Below are 20,847 nucleotides of genomic sequence, written 5' to 3'. Positions count from 1 at the left end.
CATTTATTGGCCACAAGTGGGAAATCCACGGTTGTCATATCAAGCATTCTTTTAGGTCATGGCCCATCCACAATGAAACACAACGGACCATTGGTTTAGATAACAAAAAAATGGGCCCCACTTGTCAGAAATGAAAAACCTGCGTATACTCCAAGTGGCCGAGGATCATTGAGTCTCTCTTTCCAAGATTATGTAAGTTGATAATGAAATTACCAGATATTTAGTGGATATCAACGGCCCATAAATCCTAACCACCCATTTGTATCAAAAGGCCCCATTGCAAGCAACCTCAGTTTTGTAACTATGCAAATAGAAACTTATCCCCAACCAGTGGACGGCCTAAGAGGCTGCCACGTGGCAATCAGCCAATCTCAATTGTGTGGCCGTTAGGCGTTCGTAAGCCAATCCACAGATTCCGCGCTCATGCGAGCGCTTATAAGTCTTCCTTTACCGCCACCTTCAACAACAACACTGCAATTTCAGTTCAGTTCCGATTCTAGACTCTCTCCGCTCAATCAGGACCGTCGATTTCGAGGGACCAATGGCTGCTGCCGTCTCAACCATTGGAGCTGTCAACAGAGTACCGGTACCTTGCTCTTTTTCTTCTTTTTTTTTTCCGCCATTTGATCCGTATCTATGCTTTGGAATATATGGATAGGATTTCTTCTTCTTCTTTTCTTTGATGGGTCCTTTGAATTTGCTGTCTTGAGAAATGGGTTCTTGGTATTTTGGTTTTTGGGTCTGTTTTTTTGCTTGATTTTGTAAGAAGATCCAGTCCATTCCTTTCATTTTACTGCATATATGGCATGTGTTTGATGATCCGAACCGTTGGTTTATCACAGACGAACATGAATGCATCATAGGCTGAAAATTATACTGACTGCACGATTCTAACCATGTGAAAAAGTAGTGTACAAAATCACTAAACTGTAGTTAGTGGCTAGGATTATCTGATCATGATGATGTTTGGTTAATGGTCCACTGGTGGACGTTAAGATGAATGAATGGCTCGGATCATCAATACATGTGCCAAATGTATGTAGGTGGATAGGGTCTTCTCTCTTCAGTGAATCTGCTATCTATTACTACTTTGCAGTTTGTTTTGTGATCCAGACCGTTCATCTTGTGGGATGCACAATGGATTGGCCATGCGTAAATATTTCAGTGATGGGAGGATTGTAAATATCTGAACAAAGACTCTCCTCATTTGGCTGGAAAAGTCACAAAAATCATATGTTTAGCATTTCTGATTCATATGACTTGTGGATCACGACCCATCTACAATCTATCCCACGAAATTAACGGTTCAGATCAACAGATTGATATGCAACATGTCCAATTCTCAGGGGACCTCCCCATAAATAGTGCATGGTGCACAAAAGAGATAACCTCCTGATTGAATTTCTTTGAGTTTTGGGTCTGTTTGTGCTGGATTTTGTTTGTATGGATTGAATTTCCTGAATTGACTCGTTTTTCATGGATTTTGTGGTTCTTGTCACGGTTCTGTAACAATCTCTAGTGATTTTCGGTATATGGGTATGTTTGGGTATGAATTTCAATAGCCTTGAATCAAGATTTCATTTGAATTGTGGGTTTCTTTGGGAACTGAAGATGTGTTTGTCTTTGACACAGCTGAGCTTGCACAGCTCCAGTTCTGGAGCTTCTGTCCCGAGCTCGGCATTCTTGGGAACCTGCTTGAAGAAGGTGAGCTCTAGTGTGGTCCACCCAAGAGTATCGAGTGGAAGCTTCAAGATTGTCGCTGGAGCCGAAGAGGGGAAGAAGCAGACCGACAAGGACAGATGGAAGGGCCTAGCGTTTGATGTATCCGACGACCAGCAGGACATTGCCAGAGGAAAGGGGATGGTTGATAGCCTCTTCCAAGCTCCAACGGGAGCGGGGACACATGACCCCATCATGAGCTCCTACGAATACATCAGCACCGGCCTCCGCCAGTATGTAAAATGAAAAGAAATGCCAAAGCTCTACTCCTCTTTCACTTCTTGAATTGTTTGAATTCTAACGTTTCCCAAACAGGCAACTGATTTTGATTGTGTGCATTCGGAAACCGTTTCCAGTTACAACTTGGACAATACCATGGATGGTTTCTACATCGCCCCGGCTTTCATGGACAAGCTTGTTGTCCACATCAGCAAGAATTTCATGACCTTGCCTAACATCAAGGTATGCTAATTACTATGTATGAGCTTCACTGGGGGCAGAATGCACGCTGCAACATACGAGCCATGCATCGGGTCTTTAGGTGGGCCACACAAAGCGATGGAGTAGTCTACATGGATAGTGGCCAGTCTCATTTTTGGGCCAGGTCATGTACATTGTGGGGCTAACCTGATGCATAGCTCAGATGTTCCACTCTCTTCTGTTGGGCTGCTTTTGAAGCGGGTCCCCTGATTGATTTCTTGAAATTTGAATGGTTTCGGTGAATCGTAACAGGTTCCACTTATTCTGGGTATTTGGGGAGGCAAAGGTCAGGGAAAATCATTCCAATGTGAACTTGTCTTTGCCAAGATGGGAATCAAGTGAGTTATCTCTTTTGCCTTTTCTTGTTCCATTTCTCTGGAAAATGCTTTGATATTAAGGGGCTGAGTATGGCTCATGACCATTTCTGGAGTAGAGAAAAATAGTTTATGATTTTTGAATTTCTACTCTTAAAACAACTTCCAAAAAAAAAAAACAGAGAGAGAGAATTGGGCCTTGTTTCTGTTGTATTGGAAAGGAGTTCTTTCATATCTGTGCCTGCATTGATTCATGACTTTTGAAACTTCTAATAGGAGTAGATTTCCCAAAGAATCGCGAATTGTTTTCTTCATAGTCCGCAAAATGCATTCTTAATTACAACACTGAAACTAACATCAATCAGCATGGTCGATTGGTGTCCAAAAATGATGAGCAAAGTGTTGTGAGGTTAGGAATCTGTTTGGTGGTATGCTTTTCAAAATGGTAGGATTTTTCTTGTATTTTATTCAGTATATTGAAATGGGGTTTCTAATCCCCATCTTTAGATTCTGATCCACTATCCTTTAACTGTCAAATTTTCAATACCCTAGAGAGAAAGGCTGCCCCCTTCCTTTATTTGAATGGTTGAACACTATCTTTAGAAAATAAGCATTATTTTGTAATATTAATAATATTAAAAACGGTTTTAAACATCTTGATTAGCAAACCATTAAGGAGATTACCTGGGTCTCTAGCATGAACAGTCAGGATCAAGAGGGCATCATGGCCATTGATCCAACAAACACATCGTGCTTAAATGAATTTCTATGTCTGTAGAGCTCAAACTCAAACAGCTCATGTTTTCTTTGCATTTGATGTGAATTCTTCTAGTGGAGTTTGCGGTCGCTCTCAATGGAATTTGGTGTGTGTTTGGGTGTACTATCAAGTTGAATTGTGATTCTTTGTCCAATGAATGGAAAATAAACAAATTGTGATTTCCTTTCTTAGCATTCATTGCACGGGTATGAGCTACAGATTGTGGGTGTATCACTTTCAGGTTTGACTTGAGAGAAACATGATTGCCAAGGGCTACTTTCTTGTTATAGATAACTAGTAGGAAACATTAGTAATTTTTCTCATTTGCTCTTGATTAAAATGAATATTCTCAATTCAATTCACTCGTGCATCCAAACGCAGCATAAGACTCTTTATCCTAGCAAATTGATACTTGTTTACAGCGAGAAAAATAATTTGTGATTTTTGGGATTCCTACTACTAAAATTTCCAAAAATCATGAAAAGATAGTCATTGGGTATGAAAGAACTCTCTTTCCAATACTACACCAAGGAATCCCATTTTTCGATTTTCGGAAAACAGGCAAATGTAGATCATTGCTGGCTCCCCATGTGATTTCTTGTCTGAAACTTCAACCGTACGATCATCTTCAATATATGGGACCCGTCCCATTGCAGTGAATAATTCAAATCTCCTAATTTTAGCAAGTGAATTGATGTTAGAATTATGGTTTTTGGAACTCCTGTTGTAATGTTTTATAATGCTTGCAGCCACGGCGATTCACCGGTATGACTGTAAGCAATGGCCTCTGTTATAATTCCCATGATATGCGGACCGTCCATCATGTTCCCTCTACTTTTCGTGGGCTACCATGAAACACTCATACTGATCTTGGATGCTAACCATCGGTTTGCCGGTCATTTGACGCAGGGGAGGACGTGAGGTCAAGCACCGTCTTCCTCAAGAGGATAACTATTCCGAATCCACGGAACTTCTCTGGACTCCTCACAGAGACTTCTCGAATCCACGAGGAAAGAAAGCAGAAAATAGAAATAAATTCTAATAAATTCGAAATTGATTAATGAATAATTAAAAACGAGTTCACAACCCTTTAAATAAGGGTATCAAGCAATGGGAAAGAAATCATAATCAAACTACAACTCAAACTCCTAGAATCCGCGACTTACTATAAATAGTAAACTTACTATTTATAGACGGTCGTGATGTCTACTAGTGCGCAAGGTTTTCGGTCAAAAATAGTAAGTGTCCTATTTGGCTTCACCAAACCGTTCTCCTAATTATTCTAAGCTCTTTTCACGTTGGGCGCAACTCCTAAAGCCCGACGGATGAAGAGTTATAATCAAACTAAAACTTACTATTTATAGTAAAAACGAAATTAAAACAGGGAAACGACCGTCGATCAAGGGATTTTTCGCAATTCCGGGCTACGCAACCCGGCATAGCCGGGTTGGTTGGCTAAAGTAGCTCGTTCTACCCCAAAATCATATATTTTACGTCAGATAACTCATTCCGGATTGCGAGATACGCCCGATCTAAGGTCCGATGGTCCGGATCACTTCTGTCGTCGACCGGGCCTTTTCTGATCCATCTTGGCCATGAAACTGTCTGCGACCCGCTCTACATCATCATCTGATCAAAATGGTCCCTGAAGACATGTTATCCAAAATGGACACTGTCACTGATCATCCAATGGGCGACTGATACTGAACAATAGGCCTTCTTTGATCCAAACTGCCCATTTTTTTATATGGCCTTGATCGCATGGAAATCTTCTTCAAATTAGTGTCAATTTCTCATGATGGGTCATTGAAAGTCAGGACAGCCTAATGGACTGTACGGAATAGTGGATTGACTATCTACAGCAAGAGATCAGTGTGCCCATGATCTACTGAAATTGGCCATTATTCTTACAGTTTGTTCTGTTAATGTATGAATTTCCAGCCCCATCATGATGAGTGCCGGAGAATTAGAAAGCGGTAACGCAGGAGAGCCTGCAAAGCTGATCAGGCAACGGTATCGTGAGGCTGCAGACATCATCAAGAAGGGGAAGATGTGCTGCCTCTTCATCAACGATCTCGATGCAGGAGCAGGAAGGATGGGTGGGACCACCCAATACACTGTCAACAATCAGATGGTGAATGCCACCCTCATGAACATTGCTGATAACCCAACGAATGTGCAGCTCCCCGGCATGTACAACAAGGAGGTGAATCCGCGTGTCCCAATCATAGTCACTGGAAATGATTTCTCCACATTGTATGCCCCTCTCATCCGTGATGGTCGTATGGAAAAATTCTACTGGGCCCCGACTAGAGATGATCGTATCGGTGTCTGCACCGGCATTTTCAAGTCCGACAACGTGTCCCAGGAGGCAATCGTCACCCTTGTCGATACCTTCCCTGGCCAGTCGATCGGTAAGCTTATGCAATTACTATACTCTTCTATGCACTCCATTAGGTATTCTATACATCAGTCACTTATATTGTAACATTTTGGTATGCAGACTTCTTCGGTGCGCTGAGAGCGAGAGTGTACGACGATGAAGTGAGGAAATGGGTTGAAGGTGTGGGAGTTGAGATGATTGGGAAGAAGCTGGTGAACTCAAAGGAGGGGCCGCCGACATTCGAACAACCCAAGATGACCCTTGAGAAGCTGCTTGAGTATGGAAACATGCTGGTGAAGGAGCAAGATAATGTGAAGAGAGTCCAATTGGCTGACAAGTACATGAGCGAGGCCGCCCTCGGCGACGCAAACCAGGATGCAATCAAGAGTGGAGCTTTCTATGGTTAGCACTTTTCACTCCCCCCTATGGGCCTTGATTGGAGGTTTGCTTCTGGCCTCTGTGCAATAATGCTGAAACACTTAGTAGTTTTTCTACGAAGAAGCATTATCCGATGATCAATCCTCACAGCGATACAGGCACGGCCCACCTTTCAGGGATCTAATATGTCAATTAGGTGGGCCCCACCTTCAGGATGGTCTAAAATTTGATCTTGTTTATATCTCATCTCCATTAGATGATCTAACCACCCAATGAAAATAGACATTTACATTACAAAAGGATCCATTTGAGTGGTTAGATCATCTGAAGGGAGTGATTAATGGGTGTCGCCCATACGCGTAGACCCGCCATATGGACAATGTGGATTACCAAAAGGTGGGCCAAGCATGAAAATTACATTGGCCTAATCAAAGCGATGGATTGAACATTGTATGTTTCCCTCTAGTGATAATGTAGTCCCAGATCATGGCCCATGGTTGATCACTGATTTCATGTTCGGATGCAATGCAGGCAAGGCAGCTCAACAAGTGAGCATTCCGGTCCCCGAAGGTTGCACCGATCCAACCGCTAAAAATTTCGATCCGACGGCCAGGAGTGATGATGGAAGCTGCCTGTATCAGTTCTAGGTTTGTTCTTAAGTCATGTTTCCCAATGAAGAGCCCAAGGAGAAAGGAATTTCTAAGAATTGTAGGAATAACTAAGATGGTAATCCTGTATCCACCCATCCACTATCCTGTAATTTTGTGTTTCTGAATACTTTTATTGAATCTTAAAAAGCCTTTCTTTTCATCATCAGAGATTTACATGGCTGGCCTATGTATTGTATTCAATGGGTTGGATTAGCCTGTGGGCCTTTTGGGCCCGTTAGCTTCTTCAATTGCTGATGGGCCTGAAACTATGTGGCCCAGTAAGTGAATGGATCACATTGATTTGGGCTTGGGCATGGTGATCTGTTTGCGAGTCAGGCCACAGGCCTAGATGCTTGATCTGTTCAATAAATGGGCTAGGCTTGGACAGAAGTTAATGTGCCGTGGTTCGGGCTTGAGTTTTCGACCACCTATTTAGTAGATCAGGCCCATGCAGACCAAACGAAAACCAGACATGATCATTGCCACGCATTCGTGACTATCTAGTAATTCTTATCTTGAACAGATGGGCCTCCACAGAACTCAGATATCAATCGTCATACATGATACAGTGCCTTGCCAAAGGGCCCTAGATCATTCGTATGTCCTAACCATTGATATCATTGGGCCCACCATGGCTGGCCCATGCACAAAAATCTCATTAAAAAAAAAAAAAAAAAAGCTATGGAATCTCAATTGGTAGCCAGCTTACGAATAGTTAAGAAAGCCAATACATGGTCCTCACTCAACCAATAGAATACGAAAGAGAGAACAGGTACGGCATTTCCTCTGGGTGGGCCATCCAAAGTGGACCCCACCACATCAATGGTTTGGATAGTTCAACCATGGGCTGGCTACACAGAAACAGACTGAAATCTAAGCATACCGTGGAATTCTCAAGACAACCATTGTATTATAACCGTCGTTTTTTGACTCGGCAACTCAACTCGGGTCGAGTCGAGTCACGACTCGCCCCAGTCGGACAAGTTGGCTACGACTCATATGAGCCAGCAATCCAATCCAAGATAAAAAAGGGCTGTTGGAAAGCTCACATAAAAAAATGGATGGTGAGGAAATTTTGTTTTAGCCATTGGATTTTTATTTTGGCACGCAGTGGCCCACCACACTAGTAAAACAGCATGATTTTTTAGGCCAGAAGTCTAAATAGTGTAGCCCACCTGATGGACAGTTCAGATTTTGCGCACATGTGCTATATTGGCATGTGTGCTTGTGTTATATGGTAGCCTCTACACGCATGAAAACATGGTTTTCTTACAAACAAAAATAGAAGAACTGATGATTCATAGTACACGTGGAATGTTAAAATTTCATTTAGGACCGCACATGGGTCCCACTTTTTAGAACTGAAAAACTGCATGTACATATTGAGCTAGGGGAGTTATTTGATACTCTGTCAAACACTTGATACGCAGGCCCACAGAAATGGTAAATCTAAAAATAAATTTAATAAATTGTGGAAGCGCACTATCGCTTGGTCAGAGTCCTAAAATCAGATTGGCTGACAAATTGTAACCGGTGATACATTGACACTTGTTTATTGAAATACCACTTTGGCTGAATTTCAGTTTTAACCATCCAATAAATGTCCACTAATAACCGTAATTTTTGGTTCATGATAAATCTAAGTTGGGACAGATTATTTGGACGGTTGAATTTGAATTGCTTGTACTACATATATTCAATTTCTAAGTTACCACTTGTAATTGTAGGGCTGTTAATAGCCCAAGCTACCCCATCGGGCTTTTGGTCCAGGTTTGTACGGAAATGTTATGCCTATGAGCTAGGCCTTGGTTTAAATATTAATTGGGCAGGCTAGGACTGTGTTTAAGAGCCTAACGGCCCGGCCCATTTTGGGTTTCAAGGGTGTTTTGGAATCTGTCACCCAAGGTGGGGTGCATCTAACCGACGGTCCAGATCTTGCACAAAAGGGCTTGGGCTGTGGTTTGTATACTTATTAGATCCGGGGTCCGGTCTGTTTCTTTTGGCCTACCATCAGTCTAGTTTTAGGTTTTACTTTTCTGGCTGGGTTTGGAGAGACATTGCCCTAGCCCATGCCCAACCGTCGACAGCCAGCACCTAGTTGTGTAGCTACAGGGTTGAGCCAGCTTTGGGCATGGTAGCTCATAAGCTGGGCCTAGTCCATTATTATGTCCCCATGTATCAGAAGGTGAATAGTGTGTCCATATCCCGGTTTGTACTGATAGGTCCTGTGGTTTAGGGATCTAGACCGTTGAAATCAGGAACCCATGATGGGTAGATGGTTTCTAAAATACATCCGAGATTGGACGGTTCTTACCTTGGATTAATGGACTAAAAACTAACAAATGAAGGAGAAAAACATAACAACGGTCCAAAGTAACAGCCATAGACATGACAAGCAGAATAACACAATCTGAAAGCTTTTGTGGCGTTATCTGTCCATGGTGTGTCCCATAATATCAACAGTCTGGATCACCAAAAAGTGGCCCCCACTTGTACAAAATACAGGGAGTGGATTAGCTTTTACCTGGGTAACACCCACTAAGGTGTTACCTACGGTGTACACGAACCAACTTAGCTCGGTTAGCTCACTCGACTTGACAAAGCTTGATTCAACCCGGTTCGTAGTTGAGCTCGACAAAATTTCGAAACGAGTTTGAGCTTGCCCAAGCTCAACTTAACTTGGATCGAACCCCAACTTGAATCGATCGTGGATCAAACTAGTTTGGTGACTCGGTTACTTTGATATTGATGTTGCTCACCAACTATTTAAGGAAATGACTCAATGAAGTATTAGCTAGTGGCAAAGAAGGTATCTACATGAACCAATTATCATTTTTTTTCTTGATTTTGATGTTGCGTACGCAGGTGTTTAATGAAATACTTATAAATAGTTGCAGCTGTTTTATATACAATGAGAAATTGAAAGTGCACAACATGCTTTTGTGAAAATGCTGTAGAGGCTTGATTTTAGCTCGAATTGGTTCGAGCTGCTAATTGAACTGAGCTGAGCTGGTTAGTCTGACTTGAAGACCACACTGAGCCGAGTTCAATCCGAGGTCAACCAGTGGCCAAGACGAGTCAAGCTGATGCAGCTGACTTGGTGTACACCCCTGGTGTTACCCTTACTGTGGAGCCCACCTTGATGATGTGCTATATATATATATATATATCCAAGCCATCCATCCGTTTCTACAGCCTATTTTAAAAAGGGGTACCAAAAATCATGCAGATCCAAATCTCATGTGGACCACAATATAGGAAACAGTGATGATTGAGGCTGCACTGTTAAAACTACCAAGGAGCCCATCGCAAGGTTTTCATGATGTTTATTTGCAATCCAACCTATTGACAATGTCGAGAACATCTGTAAGAAGGGGAAATGAAAATCTCAGATTGATCCAAAACGTTTGTTGCATGATCGTAACCGCTCATCAAGTTAGACGAACATAGAATATTGCCTGGCCCAAAAATCAAGCCGGCCCATTAATCAAGTGGGACACACATGTATGAGAAAAATGGACAATTAGGAAAAAGAAAAAAGAAACTTACAGTCCATTATCATCTCTCCTTGTGCAGATTGCATTAGCATTTCTCACTGATATAAGATGATCACGACTGTAGAATAAAAAAGATAGATAAATAGCTTAGTGGACCACACATACCCACACATAACATCATTTGAAAAGCTCTCTCAATTATTAAAATTTACTTCTTTAAATTAAGGGTGGATGTTATACCTATAAATGCTGTCATTGATATGATTGATGCCAAAAAGCATCCCTCTAACGATCGGTTATTGGTATTATATGGTTGTCCACCTGTTCTGGGTCAGTTCATGTCTCTTTTAAGTAAAAGACATGTTCCAACTAATCCAGAGCGTTCATTTGACACACCACATTTTTCATGGGCTAACATGAACCATGGATGTGATGGTTAGAATGATAAAACATCCCTTTTGGCCCCAAGAAAATAGAAGGCTTAAATTGTAGATAACACCTATTTTTAGATAAATAACTTATAGACCATTCATTCCAAAGGCTATTGATCAGATGGTTAGAATAATTCAATCCATGTGATTTTTTTAAATGTGGCCTGTAGCAAGTTTACCAGACGTAATGGACAGCTTGGATTGAACAGTTGGACTTTCTAAGTGGCCCAATACAAGTAGGAGAACTATTACCTACAGCGCTCTAAGAGACATGGATCATTTCTAGTAAAGGGAAAGCACCGTGTTTTTGAAAGTTAAGGAGGAATCCAACAAAGGGACATGCTATCTTGTGACGTCGGGCCACCAAGAGCGTTATTAATTAAAAAAGTATTATGATTTTGAAATGTTGGTCAAAACATAAAGATAAGTATCATCGGAAGAGAAGATCCAGATATTTCTTTTGAGAAAAACTTAATACTCGGGCAAGAGTGATGGATGATACGCTGAAAATAAGAAATCACTTATAAATTGCACACGTGGTATGTTAGTAATTCGGAATTAACTGTCCAACTTATGGATCCCAATTTAAATTTACCATGATTCATGGTGGCAGGACCGTGTGGGGCCCACCATGATGTATGCGTTTTATTCATGTTGTTTGTCCATTTCGTCCACTCATTTTAAGTCGTAAGCCTAGAGGTGGGCACCGAGTCTAGTCGGATCGAATTGGGTCCAACTCGACCCGATCTGAATTTTCAAGTAATTGATCCAAACTCGATCCAATGTGGGATCGAGTTCGGGTCAGCTGACTTGATCCGATCCGATGTACAGTTGGCCTGACCCGAACCAAGTCCGACTCGGTTAGGGAAACCGACTCAGATCGGGTTGGGTATAGTTCAGATCGGGTTGAGTCTGTGAGTCAAACTATAAGGTATATGTTATATCCAAACTGTCCATCCATTTGGAAAGTTCGTCTTAAGGCTTGAGCCGAAAAATAAGACAGATCTAAAGATCAGTTGGACCACACTGCAAAAAATAATGGAGGATTGAACGTTTACCATTGAAACCCTTTTGGAGATCCCTAAAGTTTCCAATCATTATGAAATTTGTTTTTCCTCTTCATCCATGTATTTTTTAACCTTATTAACAGATTAGATGGAAAATAAATGTTATAGTGAGCCCTACGAATTTTTTAACAGTTAAAATCATTATCGTCGTTGCTATTTTCGATGTGGTCCATTTGAGCTTTAGATATGATTCAGTTTTTTTTTTTTTTTCCTAATGCTCTAAAATGATCACGGAAAATGGATAAATGGTATGGATATAATAAATACATCATTGTGGGGCCATGTAACTTTGATCTCATTTGAGTCGTTCATACAACTCGGAGCTTGAGGCGCGTCTATGCTCACTTTGCACGACACATATCTGCACCAGCTGTACAGATCAGATTGCGTGTCTGAGTTGGAAATGGATTGGCTACTCCCCCTGCCACCGGCCTCGTGGCTCGTGTTCGGTGCTTTGTGGGCCCTACCATAATGTATGTATTTCATCGATTCCGTTCATCCATTTTTACATATCAATTTAGGGCTTTATCCCAAAAATAAGAGGGATATAAACCTCACGTAGACCACACTACAGGAAAACAATAGCGATTGGATATCCACTATTTAAATGCTCCTAAGGCCCACTGTACTGTTTATTTGACATCCAATATGTTGATTAGGTAATATAGAACCATATGAAGGGAAAAAACAAATATCAGCTTGATCTAAAACTTTTATGACCCCTAAAAAGTTTTTAATGGTCGACGTGTTTTCTGTAATGTGGTCCACTTGAGATTAGGATATACCTCATTTTTGGTCTCATATCATAAAATGATCTAGAAAAATAGATGGATGGCATGGATGAAACACTTACGTCATGGTGGGGTCCAAAAAGCACCGACCGCTAGTCAATGGCTGGTGGCAGGGGGAGTAGCCAATCCGTTTTCATTTGAGTTACTCAGTACGCTCTTATCTACTGGGTAAATTCTGTTGGGCCCACCATGAATGCGTGTGGTTTATCCATGCCTAGGGGTGTACATCGAGTCGAACCAAGTCGAGCTGGCCTTGGCTTGGCCACTGGCGAACCTCAGCTCGGTCCTCGAGCTTGACTAGCTAGCTCGGCTCAGTTCGGTTAGCAGCTCGGGCCAAGTTCGAGCCAAGATTGAGCCGAGTTTGCCATTGAGGCATTTCCACAAACGCATAGACTGCACCTTCAAAATCGCTTTGTATGTGAAACAGAAACAATGGTTTTATAGGTATTTTATCAAACACCTTCTAAGCAATATAAAAACCAAGAAAAACCAAGAAAAAAAAAAAGGAATTTATTTCATGTACATACCTTCCTTGCCACCGGCCACACTTCGTTGAGTCATTTTATTAAACACTTGGTGAGCAACATCAATGGCAAAGTAACCGAGTCACCGAATTGGTTCGATCCGAGTTCGATTCGAGCTGGATTTGATCCGAGTCGAGTCGAGCTAGGGCCTGTTCGAACTCATTTTCGAGCTCAAAAAATCGGCTTGGCTCAGCTCAAACTTAGCTTCGAACTAAGTAGAATCGAGCTTTTTCGAGTCGAGTCAAGCGAGCTAACCGAGCTAGCTCGGTTCGTGTACACCCTTATCCATGTCGTCCATTCATTTTTCCAGATCATTTTAGGGGTCAAACCCAAAATTGATGCATATTCAAAGCTCAAGTGGACCATACTACATGAAAAAGTAGAAGTATTGATTTCCACTGTATATCGAATCAGATCGGATCAGTCCGGATTGGATCCAATCGAATCGGATTCCGAATCAGATTGGTCTGGATTGGCCACTAATCCGATCTTAATTTGATATAGGGTCAGATCTGAGTGGGCCTACTTGATCCTACCCGATCCTGGTCTTTGATTTGGATCGGATCGGGTTGGATCCGTCGGATCAGGTCAGATTCTGCCCAGCTCTATGTAAGCTTGAAATTGAAGCATATTGAAAATTCAAGTAGACCACATCACAGAAAATAGTAAGATTGAACGCCTACTATTGAAAAATTCTTGGATGTCATGGAAGTTTTGGATTAAGCTAACATCCATTCTTTCCCATCATCCAAGTATGTGTGACCTTGTGTACAGATTGGATTGGATGGCAAATAAACCTCTCGTTGTGAGCCCTAAGACTGTTTCAAGGGTGGATGTCATTATCCTCACTTTTTCTTATGCTGTGGTTCACTCAAGCTTTGGATATGCTCCGGCTCATTGCCAATGAGCCAGGTAAAATAGATGAACAGCATGATAAAAACATTTACATCATGCCTATAGAGGCCTGCCCACATGGAGGTCATTGATAAGGTCACTACACAATCCACGTTGGTGGAGGTGCTGCTTCGGCGATCTCGGACTATGGGGCCCACGTTGATGTATGTGCCTTACATCTAACCGTTCATTTTGGGGCATGATTCCAAAATTGTAGCAGGATCCAAACCTTACGTGGACCACACTATAGAAACTATGGTGACTGCATACTCACCATTAAAAACATCTTGAGAGTCACAAGAGTATTTATTTTCCATCCAACTTGTTGATAAGATCACAAAGATTTGGCCAGAAGGACCACAAATATCAACATGATCCAACCATTATAGCCCACAAGAAGTTTTTTATGGTCAATCATCAATGTTTCCTGGGGTGTGGTCCACCAGAGAATTGGATGTGCTTCATTTTTAGGATGGTTCCCTAAATTTATGTCAAACGGATGGATGGCATAGATTTAATGAACATACATCATAGTGGGCCCCACAGATCCACCCACCTCAGTCGATACGGGGATCCACCGGGTTGGTGGGTAACAATCCCAAAATCAAATTGGATGAATATATGATCCTTTCATCTAATTTATGAACATTAATTATTGGTTAAAATAATACCATTTAATATATTTAACTTTTTACTATACAATAAAATAAACACCAATAAGATAGCTAACCAAACAAGTGTAATTTTTTATGATGAAACACCTGGACAAAGACCAATAATTTAAGATATTTAATTTGGGCTACTTGTATATGTATGCAATTTTTAAGTTACTTTTAAGTGCTTGCCTATCATCCATTCATGGTTTTAGAACTCCTATGAGTATGCTTTGACTTGTCAGAGTCAACTCGGACTCAATAACAAACAATTTGGCTTCGAAACACCCCTCGACTGAGTTGGGCAGATTCACTTCAACTCGGGTGAGTCTCAACTCTACTAGGACCAAACGACTCGCTGGATATTTTAACCATGTATTTATCATACTTTGTGTTAGACCATCATAGTTTTTATCTTCTTAGGAGGTGTTTTATTTTCAAATTACAATGTAAATACATTATAAAATAGCTATCATTATTTACATTTGTAATTACAACTCTTATCCTAAGGTTGATGTTGACACATTCAATGTTTTGGCACAAAACAGATGAACGACATGGATATGACCAACACATCACTTAGGGCGTGAGCATAAAAATAAGGGCAAAGTCAAAGCTCAGGTGAACCACACCACCGTAAACATTGAGAATTGAATGTCTATCGTTGATAATTTCTTAGAGGTCATGTGACGCAAGGAAGGACGTGAGGTTGAGCATCTTCTTTCTCAAATGGATAACTATTCCAAATCCGCAAAGCTTTTCTAGACTCTTCATAGAGACTCTCCGAATCCATGAGGTAAAGAACAAGAAAATAGAGAATAAATTCTATAAAATTTAAAATTGGTTGATGAATTAACTAATCTGTATGTGTCTATTACATCATTAATATAGAAAAAAAAAAAAAGAAGCTAAAATTCGTAATTACTAAAAATAACAAATTTCTAACTCTAATAAAAATCCTAATTCTACTAAAACTCTTCTAAATCCTAATTTCTAAAAATAAAAATTGTAAATAAACTTTTGCTAGAAGAATCCTATCATAAAAATCTAAAACTCTAAAAATAAAAAAATATTTAAAAATTCGAAATTACTAAAAATAGTATTTTTATTCTAAAAATTTATTTTTGAGCTGAAAGTGTAGCTTTTCTTATGAAATGAACAGATGCGACCTGCTTTGTAGGTCAAATCACCTCAGATAGCCAGTTTCAATAAAGATTAATAGGTTGTGTATCTTGTAACGATACCTGCATCAACAGTTACAATCAATTTACGATCCACTTTATTTTGGCCCAACCATGGTAGGAACGTATTTGTAACACGTTCTACATTGCCATGGAAGTTTTGAATTAATTTGATTTTTAAGTTTTCTCCTTATCCATGTCGATATAACCTTACTAATAAGTTGAATGACAAATAAACATTATCGTTGGCCCTAGGAAGGTTTTAGCTTTCAACAAGTGGGGTCCATTCAAATCACTATTTCATGTGGTATGGTTCATTTGAGTTTTGGATTTGCCTTATATATTTTAGCCTCATGTCTATTTTAGTCTCATGTCCTAAAATAGTCTTAAAATGATCTTATGGAAAGGTTGAACAACATGAATATAACATAATCATCACGGTAGGCTCCACAAATTTTGAGCATATACGGAAACACATGGTATTCATGTGAGATTTATATAGTTCATGAGACAGCAATTCCTCGTTGAATCATACGATGGTGAGAAATAACGATGGCCCATTTACAACTAGTTATCATGCAATTAGGAAAATCAAACAGCCCTTGTATTTCAGCCAAACATCATTTAATCTTAGAATATAGTGGGGCGGACTTGATCCTAGTGGCCTTGTGCTCATTGAAATCGAGCTCTTTATTTAATTAAATCGGTCAAATACAACTAGTTAAATTGCCAAGTAACCATCCAACTGGTGGATTATCACCACCACGTGGTTTGTGCTATGCACTTAGACTAGAAAATAATGGATGGCTGCCAATCTTATGCGAAGAAAAAGTGTGGCTCAGATGATTAGTAGATTATCGTGCTTATTGCTTTGTGTGATCTTCATGGCAGGGGCCAACCTTGTCAATGGATTAGATGACAATAATCCTACCACTGGACAGTATTTAACGGTCCAGATAAATGTATTTGAACTCTGCAAGCGATAGACACTGGCTAGTCATTACTCATTCTTGGCTTTCAGTGACTCAGCTCGAGTCATCATGAGTTAGAGTTTAAATAACCGACTCAGCAGCTGACTCACTGAGTCACCTCGATTCAATACCCGAGTCATGCTTGCGTGAATGCTTACTGGCATTCCCTCCTTTCCACGGACCAAACCAAGTTGGACTTTGCTTACTGTGTGTCAACACGTGGCCCACCAAGGCATGTGGGCCCACGCCAGGTCATGATGACACAGCTTCTCCAAAAATATCATTAAAAACGAGAATTTGAAGTGGTTGTAGGTAGACTTAAAAAAGTCACATTTTTTCACCAATAAAACATTCTTTATTAGAATAGAGATAATGTATACCTTAGACCTTGAAATAGGCCCTTTGAGACTTCTCGAATACATGACAAGGAATGCAACATGTGACCATACATTATCTATAAAACCCAATTTGGATTTGCAACTATTATTTTTTTTTCTCTACTTTAGTAAAACCTAAGTTAGAATAATATCTCCCCAATGTCACGACACTGTCACATTCATTTCATGTCCCAAAACTTGCCTGTGATTGACGATGCAAGAATCCCCTACACGCCTAGGCTTTGTGGGACCAACTTGATGTTTGTGTTATTTTCATTCCGTTGCTCTATTTTGCTCGCTCGTGTTAAGACCTGAACTTAAATAAAAAGAAAATTCAAAACTCAAGTAAGCTACACTACGAGAAATAATGAGGATTGAACTCATGTTATGGAAGCCTTCTCGAGGTCTCAATTTTTAGATCAAGCTGATATTTGTAGTTTCCCTTCATCCCACCATCCCCATTGGTTACTGTGATTTGGCCCACTTGGGTTTTGGATCTCTACCATGTTAGGTTTCGTGTCTTAAGATTAACCATTGAAATGGATGGACAGAGCGGATATAACACAAACGACATGGTGGGCTACACGCAACTTGAATTTACAAAAGATTCCTGTACTCCCAAAGTCACAAATCATTATAAGTGGCAGAGCAAGTGGCCTTGATTTCAACAAAGAAGGGAGGAGGTCTGTCGATTTCACCCTATGTCCATCCACACCACACGTGGTTTTATAGAACACGTGTACTTTATCAGATCTTTCCTCCAGGTGGGCCACTCTATTTATATATCCTGGCCTAAAAATCATGCTATTGCACGCCTTAGGTGGACCACAACAGACAAAAGTAATAAAATAAATGGATTGGTAAGAATTTTGTTGCTAACTTGAGGAGTGAAAGTGGCTGATCTTTTGAGTTGGAAGATTTATGATTTTCTTTCAAACAGATGGAAAGCTTAGATCTTGCACACGTGTGACACATTGGCATGTGTGGATTGATAGGGAGCATGTGAAGGAAATGCTGCGGACGGAGATAGATTAATTTCTTGGATAAAGGAAAGATTCCATTCACCAACCTTCACAGCTCCCTCCTACGAAAGTCGAATGGAGCCTACTCATCACATCAGTGGTCCCATTATTAAATTCGTTCCACAAGTAAAATATACTACTAGGTGCTTTGGATACTAATGATGGTCCGACAGTCGATCTCTACCGTCCATTCCTTCTAGCCTACTGTTGGAAAGGGATGATACAAGAACCACACCAATCGGACGATGCTAACCATCTGATCATTAGCATGAGAAAATGAACATTTGAGATCAGGATGAGATAATAGGTGTAGTCATCACCATGAAAGTTGAACATTTATTTGATGGCCTCAGCTCCCACTCAATATTTTCGAGTTTTAAATTTGATGGACGGTCGAATTAAATCAACAGTTGGATGTCGTTGGAACGGCTGGGATCAGATTACTGTTCATGGACCGATGGTTATATGGGAAAGGATCTAATACAGCTAGTTGTGTTGTAGGTTCACGGTACAACAACTCACTTCGACTCAGCGGGCTGCTCGATCATTGATCTGGGCTCTCCATTCTCCTCTACCTTATTCCGGAAGGCCAGGATGCAACCATCCAACTTATCAGATGTTCCTACCTCTTTGAATGTTGGCTACTTTTGTTGTGACCGTGCATTTCAAGTTGAAGACTGGACCTATTTTCATTTCATTTAAAACCTTCCATTTATTGATTTTATTGATTGGACAGTCATGATCATCTGATAGGGAATTCTCTCACCGTTCCTGCCAACAGCCGCCTGAAATGAATGGACCGTCCAGATTGATGAATGGACTGTTCAGGATATATTGAAGTATTCATACAATCGTTATACAAGTGCACATACCCATTGATCCTGACCATTCAATCCAACGGTTGTTGTCTAATGACCACCTGATCAAATATTACTGGCCATTCTGATCAAACAGTATATGAATAGGTCAAAGAAGTTACAAGGGCGATGAATATGAAGAAACATTCGGACAATGAGACTATGTGCGTTGACCAATTGAGTGGACGGTTGGATTCATACGCATGTACCGTTCGGTTGTGGAGATTTCTGTACTTTTTAATGGCTATGATTCCCCCACTAGAGACTGCGAAGTCACCGAGAACGTGACACGCAAGACCTAACCCTCCATCCAAGATATGCACAATATTCTTCGAGCGGTGACGTTGGATAAGTGGGCCCCATAGAGTGGTAACTCAGATCGTTGATTAAATGGGGTTCCAGCGTTGATAGACGCTTCAAACTTCTTCCGCATTGGAATCAAGTATAACCGTCCAATTTGGAAGCAGATTGTGTGGGGACCCCAATACCACGGATATCCCTGGTTATGGGTCTCTGGGGCCCAACGTAATGCATGTTTTTTATCCACGCCCTTCATCAGTTTTTCCAGCTTATTTTAGGGCATAAGCCCAAAAGTAAAAGATATCTAAAGCTTAAATGGACCACATCACTTGGGACCACATAAGTTTTGGGCCAAGCTTATATTTATGTTTTCCCTTCATCTAAATCAATACGACCTGATGAATAAGATGGATCGAAAATTAATACACATCATGGTAAGCATACGAAGATTCAAAAGTATCATCCCCACACTTCCTGAAGAATTAAGTCTTATATCATACTGATGGCAGTCTATCTTTCATTTTCGTTTCTTTTGTTTGAAACTCTTGGGAGCCTACCATCCTGACAAGAGTTAAGGGCTTAATTCATTTTATAGCTCATTTTAGCAAATGAGCTGAAAGAATGAAATTGATCCAAACCAATGTAAGAACCCACATTTAAAAACTTGTGGAGGCTAAGAAGTTTTTGATCAAGCATTTGTATATGACCTTACCAATAGGGTTATGGGCACCATAGAGTTTTAATTGGTGGGTGTTGAATCACCATATGGTGTGGTCCACTTGAGATTTGGAACTGCTTCATTTTATAGTTCACATGCTAGATATGCTAGGAAAATGGATGGACAGGGTAGATATAAACCACATACATCACATCATGGTGGGTCTCATGGTCCTGAATTTTCCCTAGTGGAAGCCCAATACACAGAAGTGAGGAACTAGTGCGTGAGGCTTTCAGGTCTAACAAGTGGGGCCCATACTCCGAACAGTTAGGCCCTGTTTGTACAGTGGGATTAAGTTGTATTAAATGGGATTGCATTACTAATCCTACTTTAAAATTTGGGAGGTCATGTTTGAAAGGAACATGAGATGGGATTAACATTAATATTATAGGATTTGGAAAATGAGTCTTGTGTTAGAAAGTGTGAGATGGGATTACTAACCCATTGATGATGAATTTTTGCAGCATCCCATTTAATCCAAATGCAATTTGAAACATGATCCTTGGATTTATTTTTTAATGCATGCATTCTAAACTTAATATTAGAAAACATGGGATAAACCCAATCTAGCTCTAATATCTTACACATGCATTTATTGTAACCTTTGCAATTTCATCCACCTTAATCTCACCTAATAAATCAGGCCCAATGGTCCCTTAGTCTTTTGGGTCCTACACTGGATGGACCATGCCCCACGAAACTCAACTCCTCAGTGGAATAGTCTTACCTGCTAATAGGTGGTACGACTATCTTACGGAGGAGACTGAGTGAAGGATACCTCATTTCAACACTGAGGTCTTGGTATCGAACCCTAGTGGGGGTGGCTAACAGTGAAGTGTGAACTTACAATAGCTTGTACTAACAAGCTAACAAAGAAAATAAA

At 40.5% G+C, this 20,847-nt stretch overlaps 1 protein-coding gene across 2 annotated transcripts; it reads left to right on the top strand.

The window, feature by feature from the left end:
* Window positions 1-427: 427 nt before the first annotated feature.
* On the top strand, window positions 428-6,844 carry LOC131243810 (ribulose bisphosphate carboxylase/oxygenase activase, chloroplastic-like). 2 transcript variants are annotated; one of them, XM_058243399.1, is made up of 7 exons: window positions 428-586; window positions 1,633-1,952; window positions 2,076-2,181; window positions 2,452-2,537; window positions 5,212-5,684; window positions 5,774-6,055; window positions 6,563-6,844. In XM_058243399.1, exons 1-7 carry the CDS (start codon window positions 542-544, stop codon window positions 6,676-6,678), a joined length of 1,428 nt encoding a protein of 475 aa, XP_058099382.1. In that variant the 5' UTR covers window positions 428-541; the 3' UTR covers window positions 6,679-6,844. The 2 variants fall into 2 exon arrangements, with proteins under 2 accessions (XP_058099382.1, XP_058099383.1); XM_058243400.1 differs by having other exon boundaries at window positions 5,774-6,095.
* The last annotated feature ends 14,003 nt before the right edge of the window (window positions 6,845-20,847 follow it).

The sequence above is a fragment of the Magnolia sinica genome, chromosome 4 (assembly GCF_029962835.1).
Source record: "Magnolia sinica isolate HGM2019 chromosome 4, MsV1, whole genome shotgun sequence".
Taxonomy (NCBI): Eukaryota; Viridiplantae; Streptophyta; class Magnoliopsida; order Magnoliales; family Magnoliaceae; genus Magnolia; species Magnolia sinica.
Note: the sequence above shows the minus strand (reverse complement) of the source record. Positions and strands in the feature narration are given on the sequence as shown.